Source organism: Pelmatolapia mariae, linkage group LG16_19, assembly GCF_036321145.2.
Source record: "Pelmatolapia mariae isolate MD_Pm_ZW linkage group LG16_19, Pm_UMD_F_2, whole genome shotgun sequence".
Taxonomy (NCBI): Eukaryota; Metazoa; Chordata; class Actinopteri; order Cichliformes; family Cichlidae; genus Pelmatolapia; species Pelmatolapia mariae.
This window is the reverse complement of record NC_086241.1, coordinates 22,938,104-22,963,887: the sequence shown is the minus strand read 5'-3', so window position 1 is coordinate 22,963,887 and position 25,784 is coordinate 22,938,104. Positions and strand designations below refer to the sequence as shown.

The window sequence follows — 25,784 nt, the reverse complement described above, 5'->3', positions numbered from 1 at the left end:
TAGCACTATTAAAGGGCACAGATTGAGATGTTTTATCTTATGTACTTGACACCAAAACAAAGCTTAAGGACAATTTATGTCCAGAGCCATTCCTCAGCACTCCAGGAAGTTAGAGCTAAACAGGATATGTCCCATTTATTTATGCTAAGCTACATTAGCTAGCTAGCGGTACTGACTGAGTAGCTACAAGACTGACGCTAATTTTCATTTTGAGTGAGCCACTTACGTGACTTCATAGTAGACTGCAGTTCTCAGTGAATGTTGTTTCACAAGCTAACTTTAATGGCTAAAGGGTAGACTGTAAATGAAACACAGGATGCTGTGGTTTCTGTAGAGGCTTGTAATTTAAGTTATTGCTGCCACAGAATCACCCAAATGTTTAAGTAGACTAAAACTATTGTTCAAATGGATTTGAAACTAACAGTAAAGGGCTCAGTGTATCTGTGAATGGAGTTATTGCCTTTTCCTCAGTAAGACCACGATGCAACAACATACACATAGAGCTGTTGCTTGACTTCTTCCATAATGCCACTTGAATGTGATTTACACCTCTTTCCTTCCATTTCTGTCCATTAATCACGACTATTTCTAAGCTCAGACGTAAGCACTAACTTGATACTTTGGCTTTTTTTTTATTTATGCCTCTGCACCCTGTAATTCTGTCTCCTGTACACAAAATTGCTTCCTCTCAAAACCAAGCCAGATGTGGAAAACGTGAAACTAGACCAACGACTCCAAAAGCCAGTCCTCCGAGTTCATGTGGATACCACATTCGTGCAGATGTAACCGCATCATTGTGGATTCTACCCTGATACAGTTAGTAAAGAGAAAAAACACTGTATACATGCATTATTTGAAATTTCTACACATCAAAAAATACAAAATATAAACACAGAGTTGAAAATATAAAAATAGTATAGTATATCATGCTTCACTGTGCAAAAAAACAAAACAAAAAAAATGTCTGGTGATTTAAAATTTCAATGTTGAACTTCCGCTTTTGAATTTGGTGTAGTTTGATTAAAAAGATTAACTCAAGGTCTACATGCTAGCTTTTTCTAAAACATCCAATGATCCTGATAGAGGTGATTAATGTGTCTTTGTTATTATCGAGGTTTCATTTTGAAATATAAAAAGCTTCTACAACTGAGAAGACACCTTACTTGCTTAAAGGTGCGTATAGATTAAGATTTCAGCACTCTTGCAAGTGTATTGCGTGCTTTTCTGTGCAACATGACTGCAAGATGGTAACAGCTAATGAATTGTCGACTATGAGATGTGGCTGCAATTCCTCCACTGTGTCTCATGCTGCACTCTCCTGAGTGGAGATATGATAACACCACAAACATAATCATTCAAGCAACAGCTTGGCTCTTTCAGGTCAACATTTTTTTTATTATTATTTCTTTGCATCATAAACATTTTGTTTGGCCTATTAACCTCCATCTTTTTCATTTGGATCTGTTCCAGTGTTGCACTGATGGGATCATTTCAAGAGACAACAGATAGATAGATAGATAGATAGATAGATAGATAGATAGATAGATAGATAGATAGATAGATAGATAGATAGATAGATTTTTGAACAAGTAAATAAAAATAAAATTCAAAACAAAATACATTAATGAGGATGGTATGATTGGAGTAAAATCTAGATGTAGACGATATATATTCTGTATGAAGCATACAGAAGCTTTTTGCATATAATAACACTGTAACAGAGGCTATCCACGGGGTGAGGAAAAACAATAAAATACAACTCTGTACAGAAACCATGACTGACTAAGGCACTCAAAAATGCATGTAAGAAAAAACTGAAGAATAGAAAAAAAGCAGAGCAATCTTGTAAGATCTTGTAAGAAACATAACAACAAACCAACTAACATGGTGAGAAATTGTAAAATGGCTTACTACAGCAAGCTAACAAAAATCATACAAGACCAAAAAACTATACTTTCTCAATAATTTCCTGATACAAAACAAAAGATATTGAAAAATTGTTTTAATGAATTCCTTGTCAGTGTTGGTCCTGGTTTGGCCAGAGAAACTGCAGCGACTGAAGGGGAGGACTTTCCTGGATGCAAAATAGAAAAATGTAATGAACTCTTATAAGAGGTAGAGATGAGAAGGAAATTATTGATGTGGAATAATCATTTAAGGGCAAGAAATCAGTGGGCTGTGATGGCACTGATATGGACTCACAGTCACTTACATTAGGCAATGTGGGTTTAGACCAAAAAAAACATGCACCACTTTTTTTTTTTTGTTCTTTGACAAAATAACAACTGCAATATGAAAAGAAAATGTGTGCCCTGTGCCATTCATACCGGTTTGTTATTAGACATAGGGTAATCAGTCAAACCACTGGTTAAGATAACCTGAGTGCATTTAGCCAGATATCTTCTGGAGAGTAAGGCAATGCAGGATGTGGGGGTTTTGCCATATTCTTTTCCTTTTTGAAAGTCACAGATGACATTGTCCTTCAGGTCCTTTAGGTTTAATAGAACGTCCATGCAGATTAGTTTGAAACATTTTTTGTGTTTTCTAGCACATGTTAAACAAATCTGGTTCTTGACTTGTAGTCGATTCTAGCCAGAGTGACATGGACGATAATAAAATCTATACACAAGTTGTCACCCGGACACCTTAAAGACATAGGACAGACACAGATGAAAATGCAGATGTGACACGGCTTTCTGCTTGTTCTCAAAACATTAAAACAGAAATAGTCACTTGAGTTACTATTCATTTACGTAACTGTTTTTCCTGCACAGAGGACTGGAGTCTGTCCCAGTTGTCACAGGATGCACCTTAAACAAGTCACCAGTCAATTGCAGAGAAACAGACAAACAGACCAAACAGTTCATGAAGAATCACCTCTTAACCTAATGTGCATGTCTTTAAACTCTGGGAGGAATCTAGAGCAACCTGGGAAAAACCCATGCAGGAAAGGAGAACACATGCAAAGACTCTGGGTTTGATTGAACACAGTCTTCTTCTTACTAACCACCATAATACCACATTGTGAGGTCATCATCCCAAATTTCTGGCACGGCGAGATTTTTTTCCTGTGTACTCTTTGGTTGCAAGACCATTAAAACGCCCAGCTGTAAGCTGCTCTTACAGATAACTACTGGTTACATGTTTTGTCACCACAATCAAAAATATCACCGTGAAGCTTTCATATTGCTCGTCTTTCATCTGGGCCACACTTACACTCGGCATAGCCAGTTTAAAAGGGCATCTGATTTTAATAACTGTAGGAATGCAGAGACAACTGGAATGAAAGGCTTCACCGTGAGACGAGCGGTCTCCAGTAAGTAAGAAAGATTTTACAGAAGTGCACAGCAGCTGTGGAAAAAGCATTTCTATTTGATGACTGTAATTTTCAAAAGAACTCAGCTGCGGTGAAAGGTGGGAGGTTTAATGGCCAAGCGAAGGAACGGCGCAACATCTCAGCTCAGGTGATTGGGACACATTATATTAGTCTGGAGACTGCTGATCAGAAATGATCAGAAATCTAAAAAGAGTCTGAAATAAGACTTTGGTGCACATTAGGAATTCTGCACGGTGCACTGTCAGAGACATGATTTTCTAAATGTGAGATGTGAAGTGAGTTGCTTTGGTTGTAATGACAGCATTGGCTCCAGCGGCAGGCACATTGTTTCAAGGTTAGCATTAGTTAGTTTTCAATGTGTAATTTGGGTATTTAGTGTCTATGAACGCAAGTACGCATGTGGAACAAATAAATAATCCATATTGCTCTCAGTAATCTAATATTACTGCCTTTACGGTTTTATAATTTTTGCTACTGTTTTTCTCATGATGGCAAAAAAGATCCCACCAATGAGTCATTCGCTACTCTGGCATTCAATCCTTTAGTAATTTTGAAAAAAATTTCCCCGCTATGGCCCCTTTTCTCATTTAAAATCCACAGGGTGTGATGTTTTCTTCACAATACCTCCCCTGAGATGCTGTTTAAAATGTAAATAAAAGCTGCACGCTATGAGGGCCAAATCATTTGAAGTCAGATTTATTGTAAAATGGTAAAAACAACAATATCCAATTATCTATCCATCCACTTTCTTCCACTTATGCCATTCGGGGTTGTTATAGGGGGCTGGAGCCTATCCCAGCTGTAATAGGGGAAAGACGTGTGATACACCCTGAAGAGGTCAACAGTCTGTCATAGGGCTGGCAAAGAGCAACAGATAACCATTCATGCTCACATTCACACCAAAGGCAATTTGGAATTGCCAGCTAACCAAGCACATGCATGTCTTTAGAGAGTGGGAGAAGGCCGGACTACACTGAGAGAACCCACAAAAACCCACAGAGAACATCCAAACTCCACACAGCCAACCGGTGGATGACGAGACGGGCTGTGTTGTTGTGTTGTTCGCCCCCCTCCTAAGTTGTACTGCTTTGAAGGCACCATTAGTACTGTACAATACACACAGAGCTTTGAGCAACATGTGCTTTCATCCAGAGAATGACGTTTTTCTGTGTTTCGTAAAGCCCAAATATTTTAAAGCACTCTGCTTGCAGTTTTTTGGAAGAGGTTGTCATTGTAAGCTGATGTTGGTCGCCTTATGCTGAACTGATCCTAGTACGACCTTTACCATCACAAATCATCTGACCTGTTATCTATTCAAATAATTGCAGATTCAATTAATTTGCCATCAAACAAGTGGCTCCGAATGGTAATTGAATTAGGCCAGTGTAATGTAATTAAACCAAATGAGCAAAATAATTCATGCCCAATCACATCATATTCTGTGACTAAAAGGTAGATTAAAGTTTGATCATTCCTACCGAGCATTCTTTTTCTTTATTCAGTCATTAACTGAATAAGGTTGGACTGACTTTTATGTATCCATTACTGTATTTGCAGGGCATGGTGACCAGGTGTTTGAGGTGCCAGTCAGATAACTACAATATTCCCTGTCAGATTTAACCAAGGACCTTTGTTAGGACTCGTATCTCCTCTCCCTCTCTCATTTCCTGTCAGCCTCAGCAGTCCAATGAATACAAAATTGCAAGGAAGAAAAGAGCCTTGACTGTGAGTGTCTATGTAAACAAGTAGACGCACGCATTTAGATTTATATTTTGCTACTCATGTAGATTTTGAATGCTCAGTAGAAAAGACATTGAGCAAAATTAAATGTTTCATTTTTATGGGAAGAAAACTGCTTCTTCTTTCACTGCAGAAAAAAAGCACTGCAGCTTTTAAGTGGACTTCAGAAGCTCTGGTTAAAAAAGAAAGCTACATAATGCTTTTAATTAATCATCTATTTCTGCACTCACTTGTGGATTTTTCCCTTTCTCTTGAGTTCTCCAAAAGCCTTGTGAAACGCTACACTGTTATGATTTCACATAGCAGGGAGCGCTATCCTCCTGTGAGCCCCGACGGCTCTGTATCCCCCTGTTGTGAAGTCAAGTTTAAAATGTTTTGCTGAATTAGAATAATGAAGCCCGTTGTCCAGAGTTAGGTTTGTGATGTGCTAATGAAACCGACTTTGATCTAAAGCGATTGAGGAGGCGTCCCGGGGAGATGCAAGCAATCTGCTGAGGTTCTTATCAGGAAGCTGAACGGAGAGAGAACAGCAAATATAACAAGAAAGAGTGTTAGAAAGAAAAGAGCACTAATGATCTCTGACAATCCAAAGTCATATATCTCTGTGGCTGACCTGCCACCTGACTCTATCTCTGACCTTCCTTCTTCGTTCTCTGTTATCCACTCATCACTCACAGGGAAAAACCTGAAGGCCCATTTAATTAATTTTCACATCGCTGAAAGGTAGCGCATTCATGGGACGTGTCCTCCTCAGTATCTGTCATTCATGTTTACCATCATACATCATACAGTACTGCATATTGTTCTCATCACGCCTTTATTTACTGCCCCAGTGCAGCACCAAGTAGAATCATTGTCTTCATCCTGTTCTGTTGTTTCCTCACTTTTCTCTCTTGTATTTAGAGTTAATAAGAAAAGTACAGTCAGGGCAACGCTTTTAGATTTCTGACTTCTGTGTTTAATAATGACCCTTTAAAAATTTGTAACAAAATATTAAAATGACTTTGTCTCTAGCCTGAATGAAGCATTACCAGAATCTAAAGCAGCATAGGGTATTGCATTACAGTGGAGACTAGTGAAAACTGTCCTAAAAGACTCTCTTTTGTGATTTCTTATCATTTAATTCAAATTGCAGCTAAGAGGCCTCCCTCGGGAATTGCAAAATTATGCTCTCTGTCTAAAATGTATCAAAGTGCAGAGTGGGGCTGGGTGTGCACGTGCTGCAACAGCTTGAATGATTGGCGTAGCAGTGAATAACATCGTTTGCCGCACATGTCCGAGTGGGTTTCCACCCACGGCCCATGGGCATGCAAGTGTTGTGGAGTCTCTAAATTGCTCGCGCTGCACCGTGTGTAAATGTGGGTGCGAATCCGTCATTGTTTTTATGCAGAGCTCCATGACGAATGGCTGACTGATCCAGGGTGTTTCCCAACTTCAGAGCAGTTATTAGCGTGTGGTGTGTTTCAACTTCCCAGAAAAAATGAGAAAAAACAACATGAAAGAAATTCAATATAAGCTCTTGACCTCTTTTCCCAGATTTTATTATTAGTCAGAACTCACCCATGCGAGGGTCCGCGTGAGCTTTATTCAAATTCAAAGCACATGAATGTTTATAACTAGTATCAGATAATGCGGTCATATCTTATGAGACATCTTTCGTGTGCCCTGACCATTTCATCCTAGATTTCCAAGAATTCTTTGTATTCCAGGACGGAACTAAATCATTTTAAACAAAAATTATTATTTTTTTGCCAAATAATTTACATTTATGCAGCTGTGTAACAATATCCTAGTCACAGTAGTAAGTTATATAACACTGTGTGTGAAAATTTGTCCCAGTAACTGCAGCTGTTATTGCTGTGGTATGTCACACATTCATTCGGGCTGCCTCGTCCCTCGTCTGTTCATCCAGCTGTAAATAATCAACAGATATGATTGGATTTCATGCAGTATGGATAGCATTACGCTTAAAAATGAGCCTGGGTTGCAAAGCTGCTATCGTGTTCTGTATGACACTGCTCCTCAAAAACTTGTGGTCTGGCATAATTTCCTCTCAAGGGTGATAACATGTGAAAAGTTATCCTTCTGAACAGGATTGTACAATATTAATTGAAATGGAAGCGTTTCTTCACTAGTCTCCAATGGGCTAATGGCTCTTTTCTGACTCAGTTTCCGTTCTGGCTCCACACACCCAAACACACACATATTTTTCCTTTCTTTTTTCTTTTCTTAACTGAGCCTAGGAAGAGAGACTTTGTTTTTCCCTAATGTCTTTGTCCTCTGTGTGAGTGCAGCATCATTTCTCCCTAATTTACACTGATTTCTTTGTTGAATAACTCATAACAAATGGTTCCAAGTAAAGTATCTATCACTAGGCTCTCAGGCTTAACTTAGGAGAAATACAATATTGGGCAGCTAAACTGGTATCAGCCAAACAAACATCACTATAAACATTGCTTATGAGCTCTGATAGTATCACCATCTTTTCTTCTCTTTTAATGAATTTGTTCTTTTCAGATTACCTTGCCAGGTCTGAATTTAAAACGGTGTCACTTTGTTATATCTGGAGTGTATTTTTAGACTCTGGGGGTGGATGCACATGCTTATTCGCAAACATTTCCAGTTTAGCTGTGAGCCGGTGTGCATGCAAAGGTAAAGCTAATTTAGTTAAAGTGCTCAAGATTTCCTATGGTAGAAAAGGTTGAGGTGTTGCTAATAACAAAAATGACCGCTTGGTTCAGTATCTCAGCGAGCCACAAGAGAAAGCCTGCATGAGCCATCTTTGTTTTTGTCACCTGTTCCTTTCCTGATGTGACACATCTAAATGTCACAGCAGGAAAAGACAAAATTATATAAATGGAAAAGCCTGTCTGCATAATTATCTTTTAGAGTGCATTTATTAGGAACCATTTATATACAAACAGTAATGTCTAAATTGTCATCCTTATGAAAAGAACCTTTCTCCAACATTCTTGAACCAAATTGAAGCAGAGTGATGCATTTAGCAAAGATGTTCCCTTTGGGTGGATGTCCCGGACCCCTACAGAGACTGTGACTCTGTAAGCCCCTGATTTCCTATAATCCCACCCATGGCCTTGAATATGGGGACTTTTTTTACATGTCTGTTTTGAATGAAACGTATAATCCAGGACTGGCTGTACGCTGGCCAGTCAAAAAAAAATCCGTCCCCCACAGCCGAGGTACACCAATCGAATCTCCATTCATCCACAGTCCCTGGCGGACTGAACCCTCCTATTTGTGTGCAGCTGGACCCTTTCATTATTTACACTTGAAATGATAATGACATCATGTGTGCACAGCTGCACTATTTGCATCCATGCTGCATGCTGATGAATTTGTGTACCAAAATGGATAGGTAGGGGGGAAAAAGGATGCTCCTGCAATATTTAAAGGCTCGTCTCTTCAGATGTGGAGCTTGTTTGTTTTGTGGGTTTTTTGGAGGGGGGGCTGATAACAGGGCAAAGGTTACTGGGAAGCACATAGCACCTTATAAGGGCAGTTTGCAAATGTGATACAATAAGTGGGAGGCAAGGAAAGTTCAGAGTCAGGATTTTGTAAGTGATGCGTGAGTGCAATGACAAGCAGGGACACTACTCTGTAACACGTCGCTTCTGGGTTAAAACTGTGTGACAAATTTTGTCGAGCTGGCGGCTCCACTGCCACGACGGGGTGAGATTTCTGTGTAGGGCATCTCTCTTTGAGGCTGACTCTTTGATTCCCCCACTGAGGATGGTTTAAAAGGTTGGAGAGAGGTGAATGCCAGTATTTTTTGTTGTTGTGTACTCTTTGTGCAGACATTAAAAGGAAGGTAGGATGACTGGCAAATGGCTGAGAATAACAGAGTTAGAAGACTTTATTTGTAATGAGTAAGTTTATAACAAATACAACTCTACCAACACTTCACATACAATTACAATCGTGTCAGTGATAGAACTGCTATAAGAGCCTATTAGATAATACAAAACTTGGCCAAACAAGTGCTCAAGCAAGCCTAGAAGTCACAATGACACTGAATACTAATTGCTGCTGGTCTGTTCCTGGATGCCACTCAATTCACACAGCACTGAGTCAGACATGACTGAAACACTGACATGCAGTTCTATGAGATGGAGATGATGTTTGCAGTGCTTTGAGTTTTGCTCACTTTGAACCTCAGAACAGCTTCATCTTTTCAAGCCATCTTAACAAAATCTTGTGTGTAAAATAATTTTTTTTTTTTTTTGGGGGGGGGGGGGGGGGGGGGGAGCATTTTGTGTCTAATTTCTGGCAATAATGGAGCAATATGGTACAGTCACTCCTTAACAAAAGTCACCAATCAGCACAGAAACTGCACTACTCTTCGAAGACATTCCTCTGTGGTGTGAAATGTAGGTATATTTACACGGACGTGGCGCGAATGGTGTTGGTTATTCCCGACAGAAAACGTATTCAGTGTAGCTTGTCCAAATTTTGTCCTCATTGGGATCGTTGCTGGTGTAGGCACAGGTGCCTGTGGAGCTGCAGGCCACCATGTGGAAGCCCGCTTCTGTCAGCTTGTCAAATGCCTGCTCTAGAAAATTATACTTGAGATAGTACCGGGATGTGTATCTCTCAGGGGGCCTGTCCGGGTCTCTGCTCTCATTCAGCGTGTCCCCAAACACTTCTTTGGCCAGAGAGGTCTTACCGCAAACTGTGATGCGCGCCACTCTCCTGAACTTAGCATCGGTTTGGATGTCTCTGCCAATAGTGTACGAGCCGCGGTATCCTATCGTGATGTAGCCGGACTTTCTAGAGTCCAGAGACGGGGAGCGCATGGCTCCGCTGACAGACATGGTGCGTAAAGTCTCCAAGCCGCCGGAGGAGCCGCACTGCTGCCCGCCGTCTTCTGTGTCGCTCTGGCTGATCTCCTCACTGATTGAATTCTCTTTACTCACCCGGGGACTGAGGCGTTTTGCGAGGTCCCGCAGCTGGAAAAAGTCAGCCTCCCTCTGCAGCCGACTTTTCTCGGGGAAGTAGTCCGGGAGGACCAAGTTGAGGTCTCGGAGATAGTCGAGGATGTAGCGGAACAAGAACCCATCCCTGTCCAAGAAGAAGCGCCCTTTGCTGTCTCTCGCCAACTCCTTGGGTGACTTCTTGCTGAACATGTTCCACAAGAGTGAGTCTGGGACGGCGATCAGAGTTTTGTGTCTGGTGACATAAACCTGTCCGCCGACATTCAGCTCGATGATCTCGGAAAACTGGGCGCCCGAATCCCCGCAGCTGGACACTCCGCGCTCTGTGTCGGCCAGTGCCATCTTCTCTGAGCTGCTTCACTGATGTGGAATCAGTGGAAACACTGAGACACCACAGCGGCAGCAGCTCGTTTATGAAGCTTGGGCTTACTGCGTGCGTGCGTACCGGGAGGTGACTGCTGAATTAACATTTAACTATTGAATGACTGTGAAGAGTGCCAATGCTGCTCTCCCTCCTCATCCACAGAGAGAGAGAGAGAATCTATGTATCCACCAGAAACGCCACCTTCCTCCTGACCTTGTAGCGTAAATATCGATGTGATAAATCCGCTATTTATTTATTTTTTTAATAAATTACAGCACGTGTGGGTGTTTTTTTTTTCTCTCCAAATGAATGCAAATCCATTAGGATCACACACAAGCCAGAGACTATGAAACTGGTCCAAGTTATTCCCTTAAAGAGATGTTTGGAAAATATGGAAATAGTGACACCCATTGCATTTCTAATGGAAATGCAGCCAGCATTCAGCGCATGCTCACACATTAATTACAGTTAGGGCCATAACATTTTGGAGTTTTGTCACTGTACCTCATCACAGTGGATTTTAAATCTAACAATTAAGATGTGATTGAAGTGTGCACTTTCAGCTTTAATTCAAGAGGTTTCACAAAAGTGTTACATTAAGCGTTTAGAAATTATGGCCATTTTTATCCACAGTTATTTATTTTCAGAGGCTCTAAATTAATTGGGCAAGCTAGCATAATTTTACATGTAAGGAACTTCGTTAACACTTGGATGAACATTTTTTGCAGTCAATCCCTACATGAAATCTACAAGCCTATCTCCACAAGAGTGTTCTTGACTTGGCCAAATGTTTTGAAGGTTTTTGTTAACCAGGGAAAGAATTCTGTGATCATCTGCATCCTTTGTCTTCTGTTGTGTTCCATGCTGTTTCACGTTTCTGAGCTCACTAGAGCCTTTTTTATTGTCTTATTTTGTTGTGTTATTGGTTGATTTTTCAGCCTAACAATGGCCTCCTTCAGTTGTATTGACCTCACATCAAGCATTCCAAGATACCCAAAAAAGGTCAACACTTGAAATCAGCACCACGTCTTAATTTGTTGTGGACAAAAAAGAAAAATGTTTAAATGTTTAATGTTTAAATGTCCAGTCACTTTTAAACCTTTGAAAATGGGGAACTAAGTATAAAAATGGCTGTAATTCCTAAACAGTTAATACAGTCCTTTTATTTCACCACTTTAATTTAAGCTGAAAGTCTGAACTGTAATCACATGCTGAGTGCTGGATTTAAAATCCACTGTGGTGGTGTACAGAAGCAAAATTACACAAACTGTATCACTGTTTTTACATTTTAAGGTCTAACCATCCTAACCTAATTCTAAATGCTAATTAGTAACTTACACACACACACACACACACACACACACACACACACACACACACACACACACACACACACACAGCTCTCTAATAGCCATTTAAAGAAGGGAAGAATTACTGTAATTAGTCCTTTCAAACAACAGTTCTTAAGCAGTGTTTTCAGCACTGCATCGTATTCCTTCAATGCAGGTCTACTACTATCCCACTTCATACTTTATTCTTTCACAAACAATGGCCTTCTAAAGTGGTGCTATGACCCGAGCAGCCCAAGCCGGAAGGGGAAGAACGTAACATGAATGATCCAGGTGGGGAGGGTTGAGTCACAGATAAAAGATTTTGATGGGTATAATTTATTAATTGAGTAAAACTATTCCTTTTTAAAAGAATAAATTCAAACCTGTGCTACCTAACTATTTTTTCTAACCAAACAAAAATGAGAAAAACCAAACAGAAGGAGTGATAGCTTTAATTCTAGTGTAATCTAGGCAGAGAACCAGCTTATTGTTGTGCAGGAGCATGTTATACTAAACCTGAGCCAGTCTCGGGGGCCAGACATAAAACAACACAAGGCACATTCAATTTCAACCTCTTAGGAGAATCGGACATGCCAGGCTGCTTACACAGTTCCCAAGAATTACATGAAGGCAGAGCAGTCAGTGAACACAAATCCAGACATCAATCATGGGCAAACACTATACAAAACATTTAAGCTACAATAGAGGAAGTAGTGTCTAAAATTCTTGCCATATACATAAGAAATCAATCACATTGCACAATGTGGCATGCAAGATAGATGCATAAAACATTAATATAACCACTAACTTATTACAAATCTTAAACTTAAACTATAGTAATGAAATGACTGACTTTCTGTCTACAAAGTAAAGTTCTCATTAAGTCACTTACAAGCAAAAATATGCCAGAAACACATTTAATAATCATCCAGCGCAATATTTGCTTTGCTTCTTTTTATGATATTGCTGGTGGTGATTTTCTTGAGTGTGTGTTGTGGGATATTTTGGCCATGGGTGACATTTAGGAAGTTTCAAAGTTGCACCATTTTGTGAAAGCACGGAGCATTAGAGTCACAGTCATGTGGACCTCCTGTCTCAGGGAGTGTTATCCACCAAAGCCTTGTTCTTATAGATTTTTATGTTATTGCAGTTTTTAAGACCACAGTATCTTTTTTTTATTTATTTAGTTAGTGTCACATGCATTAACAATATATATTTATTTCTTAACATTAGGTAGAAAGTTTTATTCAGCTTTATCTTGGACACAATTACACAGGTCTGAGCAAAAATGTTGCATAGTGTATCAGAATACTCTGTATAATAGAAAAAGAGCAGCTGGAAAGGAAGCACATCATGGAATTACATAATTAAGCCCTTCCATGTAAACTAATCTTTTTCAAAAGAGAGAAACACAACCACGTTTTCCTCATTTTTACATGAAATGGATGAATTTGTTTCACTTTCACTTCTTCAAAGACTTTGGTTTACCATCAGATTTTACCCGGAAAACAAATAACAATCAGTAATAATCATTAATAAGCCCACATTTATATGCAAACTGGACCAGTTAGAGATTTGGGGTTTGCAGTTGTGAGCGACTGGTAACAATAAAATTTAAGCCACAGCTTTTGGTTCAATAATCAGCGGCTGAAAATGAAAACTCTTTATCACGTGATTTCCACCTATTTCATTTCTGCATTCATAAACTTCCCCTTGCACATCAATGAATTTCCATTATAGTGGCCACCATTACGAAAGATGGCATATTTCCAGAGTTATGGCTTTCTGCTGCTCTTGTAAAGCTGGTCTTACAGACTAAGAAGGGTCAACAAAATGTCAAGAGATTCAAGACTCTTTATTGTCATTATGCACATAAATAAATAAATAAGATAAATACAGTGACATAAATATATAGATGTGTATTAAAAAGTATAAAGTTGAATTAGTGTATGTGTGTGGATATGCACAACTACATATTCACATATATATCTGCATATACACACACACACACACACACACATGCATCTATAAATATATAACCCACGATTGTTGGGTTTTTCTCTGTATGTATTATTGTAGGGTCTACCTTACAATATAAAGCGCCTTGAGGTGGCTGTTGTTGTGATTTGGCGCTGTATAAATATAATTGAATTGAATTGAATTGAAATATATGTAAGATTGGACACAAGAACAAGAGTATTGCATGTTTGGACTGAACATGAGGCTATGTTTATGTATATGTAATGCATATATCTGAGGGCTGATAGTATGAGTCTGAGCAGTAGATCAGTGCACTTGCACAAGTTATTTACATTGTGAGTTATAAAGTGTACATAAGGGTGTGTGTCCAGAGGAGCAGGAGACTGAATTGGACAGAAGAAAATCGCATATGGAGGATGTATATAGTTACTGTGGGGTCGAGCTTAGCAGTCTTACAGTTTTAGGGGCAACATTTTATTTTAAGTCATGTGATTGAATCATGTGTGCCTACTAAAACACAGATTTAATATGTTTTCAATTTCAAAATCAGCTGTCACAAGATTTTGTTGTGTGCAGATTGTGCAGATTCCCCAGTGCACTGGCAACCAGCATAAATGAAAAGACAGCATTCAGTCATTGTGAAAGTTCCCACTTCTCATCCTAGTGGGTTTTTAGCCACTTTGGAAATTTGGCAGTCCAGCCCTCAGACAGAGTAATAATGTATAAAAGCCAGCTATGCTTGGATGTTTAGTCACTTGAAGAGCTTGTCAAGACTGAACAATGCTTCGCAAGGTACTGTTGGTTGCTGTATGAGCTTTAATAAAGGCACCTTTTGGAAAGTATTTTTGGCTTTTGGTGACCTGCAGTATAGCTTAGCATCTTAACCTGATTATAGCCACAATAAACTGCACCATCTCTGGAGAAGTCTGCATGATTTGAACTGACTAGCCCCGTGTAATGTTTTTCAGGGTATCACAGAGAGCTTTGGAGCTGCGATCCATGCCCTCAACACCTCACAGCTGACAGATGGTGTGATTAACAGGAGCAAAAGGATGATGCTGGACACCCTCGGTGTCGGACTATTAGGAACCAGAACAGCTGTCTTCAATAAGGCTCTGAAGTACAGTCAGGTACAGTGAACTGCATTTACCCTATAACTGCACAAACAACTGCTGACAAATATTTGCTTATGATGTGGGTAGATGTAGAAGATGCTCATTTAATTCTACACAGTAACTAGTAATACATGAGTACTCTGTATCTATTGTCAGTGATCACATAAAAATCTTTATATGGGCTCATCAGAGGTTGTTTGTGCAGCTGAAATTAAAATACTCTTCTGCTCATTGGTGGATTTCCTTTACAAATGATCGGTCCTGCTAACTAACTCGCTTCATTTGTGCCCTGATTGCAATCTTGACAAATTATTAAGTTGTTTTCCATGACATGTTGATGACTGATTATCCAGTCAAGTCTTGCACTTCTTTAATAGTCCGGTTTGTGATTATAATCTTCTTTCTGCTGCTAGTTATTTTGATATGTCATTTATGCTCATATTAATGTGCCTCCAGTTGTTCACATCGCGGGAAAGGAGCAGCGTTTGGGGTAAATCGGACATAATTCTGCCTCCTCATTACGCTGCATTTGTTAATGGCATTGCTGTAAGTTTGGATTTCTACAAAAGCAAAAATATGCAGAAAACAAGAATTATGATCCAGCTCTGCTTCGATCCCTGATAACGTCCTTGCCTGACTGTCTATTAGGTTCACTCCATGGACTTTGACGACACTTGGCACCCTGCGACTCATCCCTCGGGCGCCGTCCTACCTGCACTGCTGGCCCTGGCAGAGACACTTCCCAGCCAGCCCTCTGGTCTAGATCTCCTGCTAGCCTTCAATGTTGGCATTGAAGTTCAGGGCAGACTGATGAGGTTCTCCAAAGAAGCCTACAACATCCCTGAAAGGTATCAATTTTGGAAATATTTTCAGCTCTGGAATAAATTTATTCTCCAGCTCATTTAGATTAGAAAGCCTAGAGCATTTGATTCACCAGTACCTAGTGCTGTCAAGCCATGAAAACAGTTTTGGTTTCATTTTGGGTTTTAGAGGTGGATGTGGTGACTGGGTTCTGGTTTGTGCTCACATGAAAATACCTTATAAGGAGAAATCACAAAAACCTCCTTTAAAAATGACTAAACTGATGATTAAAATACATATGAACTGTTTGATTAATGAAGCAGTGATTTCAGTTAATCAGAATCACTATGTCAGGCTTGAGTAAATCTTATTGTTTTGCTTCTCAGATTCCACCCTCCCAGTGTTGTTGGAGTGATGGGCAGCGCTGCAGCCTCGGCTAAGCTCCTCGGTCTGACCCCTGAACAGTGCAGTCATGCTCTTGCCATAGCAGCCTCCTCTGCCGGGGCGCCTTTAGCCAATGCTGCCACACAGACCAAACCTCTCCACATTGGAAACGCTGCTCGGAGAGGCCTAGAGGCCGCTCGGCTGGCCCAGATAGGACTGAAGGGAAATCCAGCCATACTGGATTTGGACAGAGGGCTTGGTGTTTACTACAAAGACTACAGTCCCTCCGCTATGGCGGATTCTGCTGTGAGAGCATATAAATGGATTCTGGAAGATCAGGACGTGGCATTCAAACGCATCCCCGCTCACCTCGGGATGCACTGGGTTGTCGATGCAGCTCTGGCAGCCCGGGAAAAGCTCCAAAACGCAGTCGGCAAATTTGACCTCAGCCAGATCCGGCATGTCACACTTCGGGTGCCTCCATCCAAGTACGTTAACTGCCCGTTACCTGCCACAGAGCACCAAGCCAGGCACTCGTTCCAGTTCAACGCCTGCACCGCGCTGCTGGATAACAAGGTGACCGTGGAGTCTTTCGGCGACGCTCATATCGGCCGATCCGCTCTGAAGGAGCTCCTGGGCAAAGTCAGCTTGGAGACGCCGGAAGATAACCTGCCCAGTTTTGACAAGATGTACTGCGAGGTCGAGATAGCGACGCACCAGGGGCTGAGCTACACAGCCAGATGTGACACTTTCTACGGCCACTGGAGGAAGCCTCTGACTCTGAAGCACCTGGTGGAGAAGTTCAGTGTGAATGCTTCGTCTGTGCTGTGCACAGAGGGAGTGGAGGGGGTCATTGATGTTATAGGAAACATTGAAAGGGTGGCAGAGTGCTCAATATTGGGTTCATATCTGAGAATGACAAGTAATCAAGAGCGCCTTGACAGAATGAGGATTTTGTAATTACACACTCATATCTTTATATGAAGCTTTGTAATCTTTTCAAGAAAGTACGAATGAAATAATAACCGTGTAAATATGTTATACATATTTTTTTCTCTTCTGTGGTCAGAAATAAATTGAACCTTTTTCCTTGTATTCATTTATTTATTTATGAGAACATTATCCTCACCTGCAGCTGATTCTCTAAAATATGACAGACGTGGGACGGAGCCACGACAGCGGCAGTAAAACTGACACGCAAACTCAAAAATTCAGCTCACGAGGAGCTCAGTTCTGCTACTCTAGATTATCTTTTAGTGCTTTTAATCACTTCAACACCATTCTGCAACCAGCTCAGCAGACATTTGCCACACAGCTTGCACCAGTCTTTTCCTTGTTTCGACCTTCTACTGATTACACTCAGGCGAGTTTCAGGACGCCCTGCACCATCGATCCGATTCCGTCAAATATCTCGTGGATCGGAGCGTTGCACATGAAGGCACAGGTGGTGACCAGCTTGTTCTTTTCGTCCACGTGGCTCTCGCCGACGCCCTTGCTCACGTGCTTGCAGCCCAGCTGGTTGATGGCCGCTGCAGTGTCAGCGGTGTCTGGATACCTGAGAGGTGGGGGAGAAGAGGCACTACTTAATGTTTTGCTGCTCAAAGCCGATTTCTGCAAGCATCTTAGGAACATTTGGGGTTTTGCTTTTAACAACTGGAAATTTATATTTCTAAGTTTTGGAGATGCATCAATTATGCCTGCAAACTGCACTTACAGAGGGACTTTCCACCTTAACATGGAAAGAACCCAACAGTTTTTGCTTCCTATTTACACAAACACACCAGTGATTGTCCTGTCAATCAAATATTTAGCAGCCTGCACAGTGCACCAGTGGGTCTCACTCATTAACTATCTAATATCTAATCTGCCAATCACATTACAGCAACATTTAGGCATGTAGACACGGTCAAAGACTGTGTGTTGAAGAGCTAAATCACTCAAAAACAGCCAATATTTTATAAGAAAGACCTTTGTTTACCCAGCACAAAGTGGAAAAATAACTAGCATCCAAATCAGATATCTACTGAAACATGCATTGGTTACTGGTATGAGTCACATTTATGTAAAAGCACACTTGCAAGAAGACATCAGCCAGATTAAATGTTTACATGGTACATTTTTTCTTCTATTCTGTTAATTTTTTTTAAATTATTTTATAATATTATTTTGCCTGTAAACAAAATCATGATCTCAACTGATTGTTGGCTTTGACATCTGTCAACCGATCAATTGGTCCAAGCGTCAGTCAGTCACCACTCTGACAAAGACGGATCCTTTCCTAAGTCCTTTTTTTTTTTTTTTTTTAAATCTAACACTGTAATCAAATTAATTTGTCATGGAAACAGGAAGAAATTGTGCAACAGGACAGGCAGACTGGCTGTAAACAAGCCCACGCCCAGCACGTGGTAGTCTCTGGAAACAACTGTTTGCACACAACAATTGCAACATTGAAAAGTCCAGACTTAGAACGCAAACAAGGAAGTCCATGTTGTATTTCTCACTTGTCATCCTTTTCAATGCCGACGGTGACCTCGCACCCGGGGATCACTTTGGCAGCCAGCACAGGTGAGATGCAGCAGAGGCCGATGGGTTTGCCTTCGCTGTGGAACGCCTGCAGAGCAGCCTTGACCTCGTCATTTACAGAGCAGTCCTTGCCCTGTACTGCCCACGTACAGAGATTCTTCGCAGCTCCAAAGCCGCCTGTAAAACACCAAAAATGAGGAAGAGGTAAGATAAATGTCTAGATGTACATAAGCCAAAAATACAAACTTCAGTTTCGACCTTACTCAGACCTTCCCAACATCTTTTTTGTGTGGGCTTCGATTGAACCAGCGAAATACATATGAACACAAACCTGGGAAAATAACAGCGTCGTGCTGTTTCACGCTGAGCTTAGACAGATCCTGGATGTTTCCACGGGCCAGCCTTGCGCTCTCCACCAGCACATTCCTCTTTTCCTGAGAAGGTGCACCTTTCAGGTGATCTACCACATGCATCTGGTCAATATTGGGTGCGAACATGTTCACCTGGAGGTGATAAAAGCAGCAGAGACGAGTTCAAAAAAAAAAAAGCACACCAGGCAACTAATGATGATTGTTAACATCACAATTCTTGAAGCTAACTCAACAGAACTTCTGTCAGAGCAGCATTTCAAAACCTAAGAATATCTGCATTTCGCAACACTTGTTGCAGGGTTTTCCCTGACTCATAGTGGACCTTTGACTGATGACTACTCTTGTAAGCTTGAGACATGTGTCTGGGTCATTCCATGTCAATTCCTGAAAAATTACACTTTGTAAGAGGAATTTGAGAAAATTTCCAGTCCCAACTGTCATTACTGTCCTTGAGGAAAAAAGAGAAATCTTTCACGGGATGAAGGCAGCTCTGTTTTTAAACATTTATCTACCATTGTTGTTGTGAGGGGTTAGCTAGGTCCTTAAATATGTAGGGTAAATATGAGGTATGGACTCTCAGGGGTGCAATTTGTAACAAGGTAGCAACTTGTAATGTGCAGTAATAAGACATATGTTGCATAATTGAGAAATTCTCTTGTTACACCAATCAAAGTAGTAGTAACAATAATGTAGTGATATTAATAGCTGTAACCACTAGTGCTGGGCGATATGACGATATATATCGTGCGGACGATAGAAAAGTGTCTATCGTGCCATTTGTCTTCTATCGTTTCTATCGTTTCTAACCCTAATTTTATAAATTATTACATAAAATATATCATTAACCCTTTACAACCGGTCGGAGCAGGCACACTCCGTTTTCCCTAACTGTTTTTAAATCCCTGTAGAACTGGAACCACGTAAGGTAGCGCAATAATTATTATTATTTTTTTTGCATATGAAACCTTAGGAGTTGTACTTACATCTTATTCCATTAGCTTGCCCTAGGTCACGGTTTCCTTCCACATATAGCTTTGCAAAAATTGCATAAAAAGCACTTGCAGCAACAAAAACATAATATTCCAGAAACAGGCTTTGCCGATCCGATCAGCTGTTCATAACACTTCCTACTTGGAATATAAGTCAGCGCGAACTATCCATGTCCGCCATTACCTGCCCGAAACCGGAAGTGACGTCATTTTCGCGGAAAATGTAGTTTTTTAGCTTCAAAGCCTATGTTGGTGTTTTTAAAAGTCATGTTTGACTTTATGCTTTTCTGTATCGTTTCTGGGATGCTTAGAAGTCAAGTTACACTGTTGGAAATAGTTTATTTTGATGCACATGCTGTGTTCTTGCAAATTTGCATTTATTTATTTTCATTTTTCCTGTAGTATATAAAAATTAGTGTATCTCAAAAATAAAACTATGAAGACACTCAAAATAAATTTCTCGTGGTTGGAAACTATTTTGTGCAACTTTTTTGTATTTACAGTTTTGAGGGATAAGCCTCTTAAATTTCTCTAACTAGAAATATATGTTAAAAAAACAAAACAAAAACGATTTTCAATTTTTTTGTAGTTTATTGCACTTTTTTGCAATTTATGTAGTTACTATGGACTTAATACATACATATTATTAAAATTTGGGCTATAATGGTTGTATTGATGTATAGCAACTTGGAATGCTCCCACAAATGGCACTACAGCATGTAAAATGTAAAGATAAGCTCTGGCGGACTTGGTTCTATCGTAGGTCTTAAAGGGTTAAATAGCCTGTGGCAAATATATTAGTGTTGTCTTCTCACTATACATACTCTTAACTTTATGCAAGAGAAAATAAAGTATAAAAAAAATGATATTTTTTGCAAAGAAACTCCGTCTTGTGGTTTTGCGACATGGTGCTGCTTTACGTGCACCCGGATTTGCGACATGCTTTGCGGTAACTCAAAACAAAGACTGCACCCTCGGCACTCGCTGTTTACAGACTGCATACTTTCCAGATGACCACAGGTCAGGTGGTATATCGTGATATATATCGTTATCGTGATATAAAAGAATTCATATTGTGATAAATATTTTTTCCATATCGCCCAGCACTAGTAACCACTTAGTATTACTAAACTGAAATCTTAACACTTGAAGGAAGAAAGTGTTTCAATGCATGTCTTATAAAGGGCTACCTGAAGTATGTGTGCTTTTCTGTTACTGGTGGCTCTTTGGAGAGCACCAAACCTTTTAATAGGCAGGAAAAAAATTCTGTTATGAGATATGCCTGACCAGTTGCTTTGGTGATTGATTAGTCCAGCTGGAGGGTTACGATTGGTTATATTACTAACAGAAATGAAGAAACGCCTCAAGCCTCAAAACTAAAAAAAAAGTCTCATTAAAACATAAATAAAATTAAAATTCCATCATGGTCAGCTTGCACCTCTACATGCAGAGCGCTATATAGACACTCTAAGTTATTGTGATAAGTTTTTGAATTAATTTCCTCAGAGTGCTCCAGCCAAAACTGCAACACTTATAAACAGATTTAACTGCACACATAGGTGGAGTTGAAAGGCTTGGAAAAGTCACTTGGCCATTTAGAGGTTTGCACTGCTGGTAAGACAAAGGACACACTATCACGTTCTCTGGGCCCGTTCTCGGGACTTTTACAAACCATTCCTTTAAGGCCGGTGCAGAGAGCTGCTGAAAGTACACAGGCCTTCACATTTCACTGAAGCTACCCATCAGCAGCTCAGACAGGACCATATACTGATCAAACTGGCTGCCTCAGGGACCCTTTCAAATGTCCAGACAATGAAAGAGTTGCCTTATAAGAAACAACCAATTAAACTGGTGCATTTGTACAGGTGTTTTTTTCTGGGGGGGGGGCAGATAACTGTTGAGGTTAAAGAACTTTAAATACTTCGGTACATTTCAGTCGTTCATTAATCAGCAGTTTGCACAAAACATTCTGCGAGGCTGTTCGTGTCACTGTGCGCAGTCTGGTTAACAGGTTGTAGAGGTCAGAGGAAGCTCACGGGTCGGACCTCAAATAAAAAGTGCAAAAATCGTAGAAACTGCCCAGCACGGAGCAGTGTAAGCAGACAAACTGGAAGCTAATGAACATTTCTGATGTGGTGTTTACTCCAGGGGTAGCGGCAGATAAAATCAGCGTGTCACACTTACAGTCGCACCCCCTCTGCTCAGATGGACCAAAACAGCGGAGGCCTCGTGGATCTCGCTGCCGTCATAGACGCCGCAGCCCGCCAGCACCACAGCCACGCGTTTGCCCATCTGCGCTGAATAATAACTGCTGCTCACGGTCTGGAGGGTCCTAGCTGTCAGTAAGTTGCGACCACAGTGCTGCAGAAGGCTGAGCATGGCGGACTGTCAACTGACAAAACGCCCCCGGATGCCGTTTCTTCTTCTGCGCTTTAAAAAATAGTTTGATGCTCCCTCTTTCGCCATCTTGTGTCCTCACCTGAGCACTACAGCTTTTTAATAACGAGCAATATAAACAATAACGTTAGTAGTATTGAAACTGGTAGAAAAACTGTCATTCATGTAAATTTAAAAAACACAATGAAGCAGTGAATTAAATATAAACTAGAAAGTGCATTTTCTGAAGAAACTGCAGTGTGAATGCTTGAATCTGAATGTGTGCACTGAATTGAATTAATTGCTGAATTTTAAGTTAAAAATGTTGAATGAGATGAAAAATACAGAAATTTGCACCTGAAAACAAAAGTGCTGAAGTGCTAAAAGCTGACAACCACACAGAAGTTGGAAAAGAGCTGAAAATGTTTTAATTTTAAATTAGAAAAACATAAGAAATGAGAAAAGAAAATTTAGAGTCAGAAAACATCTGAATGAATATTAAAAGTTCATATTCTTTGAATAACTGAATGACTAAAATGCGATTCCTCCGCATGGATCCACACAGTTTAAAAAGTTTGTATCTATGAGCTTTGAAAGACACGGTGCTGGGAACAGAAGAACGATGGCTACGTTTTGAGGGTAAAATGATATCTGTAGAGGAAACACTGTGGACACAGCAGCAGTTGAAAGAGAAGTGTTTAAGATGAATCTTGGCACAGTGAGAGACAGAGCTCGTTAGGCAGGCAGGTGTGAGCCTGGTTGCTATAGTGACTGCACCCAATGGCTCAGTACACACACACACAGACATGCACCTCACTTTTGCTGCTTAAAATGAACAGAAAAGTCAGGCCGAAACAAATCGTTCCCAAATGAAAAGTCCAAGTCGTATTGACAAAATTCTTTCACCGTGAGTGCCAGCAATGTCTACTCTACTTAATTCTCAGTTTTCATGCCTGTGGAGTTTATTATATGGACGTGGTGACAGTGGAAAGACACCATGCTCTTCTGATTTTCAAACGAACCTTCTGAGCCATTTTAACATTGGAGTCTATGGAGGAGTTGGAAGGAGGAGGCTGTGCATTGGTGACATTTATGAAAGAACCATAACACCTAGTACAATAGTAAACACATTGGATGAAAGAGGACAGCGATGGCTACGTTTTGAGGGTAAAATCATACCTGTAGAGCAAACGCCGCGGACACAGCAGCAGTTTTAAAAAAGATTTTAAGATTAATTATTTTGCTTCTCTCACTCTGCCAGTTGAGCTGTCTCACTCTAGCCCCAACATTCCGTCCCATACACACCCATTATAAACTCTGAAACGGCTGAAAAAACATCATGAAACTTAAACTGGAACTGAAGAAAAAGTATAAAAGATATTGAAAAGATAAATACAAGTTGAATAGTTGAATGTCTTGTCTTCGTTTTAAAGTTTGAACGGTGGCTCTATGTCAACGTATGTGGAAGTAGATACAGTTTGAAAATGAGTAAGTTGAATGAGGATTTGAAGGGTCACCCCATTGAAATACATGGGAAATTTTTGTTGAAAAAAGTTGAATAATTTTAAAAATATAAATGTTAAAAATGAGAAAAGTAGAAGCAGTCATGTCCAAAAGAAGAGGAATCTAACGGTGTTTGAATGATTTTTCTAAGTTGAACGGTTTTGAAGGAGATAGATGCCAAAAAACGTACGGAATATATAATAATAACTAGAAAGTGCATTTTCTGAAGAAACTGCAGTGTGAATGCTTGAATCTGAATGTATGCACTGAAATGAATTAATTGCTGAACTTAAGTTAAAAATGTTGAATGAGATGAAAAATACAGAAATTGTCGCCTGAAAACAAAAGTGCTGAACTGCTAAAAGCTAAAATCCACAGAGAAGAAGTTGGAAAATAGTTGAAAATGTTTTTAATTGTAAATTAGAAAAACATAAGGAATGAGAAAAGAAAATTTTGACTCAGAAAACATCTGAATGAATATTAAAAGTTCATATTCTTTGAATCACTGAATGACTAAAATGTGAGGGTAAAATGATGGCTGTAGAGCAAACACTGTGGACACAGCAGCAGTTTAAAGAGAAGTGTTTAAGATGAATCTTGGCACAGTGAGAGACAGAGCTCGTTAGGCAGGCATGTGTGAGCCTGGTTGCTATAGTGACTGCACCCAATGGCTCCATACACACGCACACAGACATGCGCCTCACTTTTGCTGCTTAAAATGAACAGAAAAGTCAAGCCGAAACAAATCGCTCCCAAATGAAAAGTACAAGTCGTATTGACAAAATTCTTTCACCGTGAGCGCCAGCAATGTCCAGTCTACTTAATTCTCAGTTTTCATGCCTGTGGAGTTTATTATATGGACGTGGTGACAGTGGGAAGACAGCATGCTCTTCTGATTTTCAAACGAACCTTCTGAGCCATTTTAACATTAGAGTCTATGGAAGAGTTGGAGGGAGTAGGCTGTGCATTGGTGACATTTATGAAAGAACCATAACACCTAGTACAATAGTAAACACATTGGATGAAAGAGGACAGCGATGGCTACGTTTTGAGGGTAAAATGATGGCTGTAGAGCAAACACTGCGGACACAGCAGCAGTTTTAAAAAAAAATTTAAGATTAATTTTTTTGCTTCTCTCACTCTACCAGTTGAGCTGTCTCACTCTAGCGGCAACATTCCGTCCCATACACACCCATTATAAACTCTGAAACGGGTGAAAAAACATCATGAAACTTAAACTGGAACTGAAGAAAAAGTATAATAGATATTGAAAAGATAAATACAAGTTGAATAGTTGAATGTCTTGTCTTCCTTTTAAAGTTTGAATGGTGGCTCTATGTCAACGTATGTGGAAGTAGATACAGTTTGAAAATGAGTAAGTTGAATGAGGATTTGAAGGGTCTCCCCATTGAAATACATGGGAAATTTTTGTTGAAAAAAGTTGAATAATTTTAAAAATATAAATGTTATAAATGAGAAAAGTAGAAGCAGTCATGTCCAAAAGAAGAGGAATCTAACGGTGTTTGAATGGTTTTTCTAAGTTGAACGGTTTTGAAGGAGATAGATGCCAAAAAACGTACGGAATATGATATAATAATAATAATAAAGATTAGAAGAACAATACTGTGAATGCTTTTACAAGCATTCACACTAACTAGAAAGTGCATTTTCTGAAGAAACTGCAGTGTGAATGCTTGAATCTGAATGTGTGCACTGAAATGAATTAATTGCTGAATTTTAACTTAAAAATGTTGAATGAGATGAAAAATACAGAAATTTGCACCTGAAAACAAAAGTGCTGAAGTGCTAAAAGCTGACAACCACACAGAAGTTGGAAAAGAGCTGAAAATGTTTTAATTTTAAATTAGAAAAACATAAGAAATGAGAAAAGAAAATTTAGAGTCAGAAAACATCTGAATGAATATTAAAAGTTCATATTCTTTGAATAACTGAATGACTAAAATGTGATTCCTCCACATGGATCCACACAGTTTAAAAAGTTTGTATCTATGAGCTTT

The 25,784-nt window shown here is 39.9% G+C and overlaps 3 protein-coding genes across 3 annotated transcripts; 1 reads left to right on the top strand and 2 right to left on the bottom strand.

Annotated features, from left to right (window-relative positions):
• Positions 1–7,955: 7,955 nt before the first annotated feature.
• kctd12.1 (potassium channel tetramerisation domain containing 12.1) lies at positions 7,956–10,483 on the bottom strand. Its single transcript, XM_063499884.1, has one exon. The coding sequence runs from the start codon at positions 10,369–10,371 to the stop codon at positions 9,505–9,507; it is 867 nt and encodes a 288-aa protein (XP_063355954.1). The 5' UTR covers positions 10,372–10,483; the 3' UTR covers positions 7,956–9,504.
• Positions 10,484–14,484: 4,001 nt separating this feature from the next.
• acod1 (aconitate decarboxylase 1) lies at positions 14,485–17,019 on the top strand. Its single transcript, XM_063497561.1, is given in 6 exon segments — positions 14,485–14,496; positions 14,649–14,834; positions 15,276–15,365; positions 15,468–15,667; positions 15,812–15,817; positions 15,941–17,019. Coding segments are annotated over 6 exon segments (1,518 nt in total). The 3' UTR covers positions 16,965–17,019.
• Positions 17,020–17,112: 93 nt separating this feature from the next.
• zgc:162944 (uncharacterized protein LOC569993 homolog) lies at positions 17,113–22,306 on the bottom strand. The gene is made up of 4 exons (XM_063499874.1): positions 22,072–22,306; positions 18,859–19,030; positions 18,506–18,704; positions 17,113–17,559 (listed from the first exon to the last, which is right to left on the bottom strand). Exons 1-4 carry the CDS (start codon positions 22,264–22,266, stop codon positions 17,364–17,366), a joined length of 762 nt encoding a protein of 253 aa, XP_063355944.1. The 5' UTR covers positions 22,267–22,306; the 3' UTR covers positions 17,113–17,363.
• Positions 22,307–25,784: the final 3,478 nt, after the last annotated feature.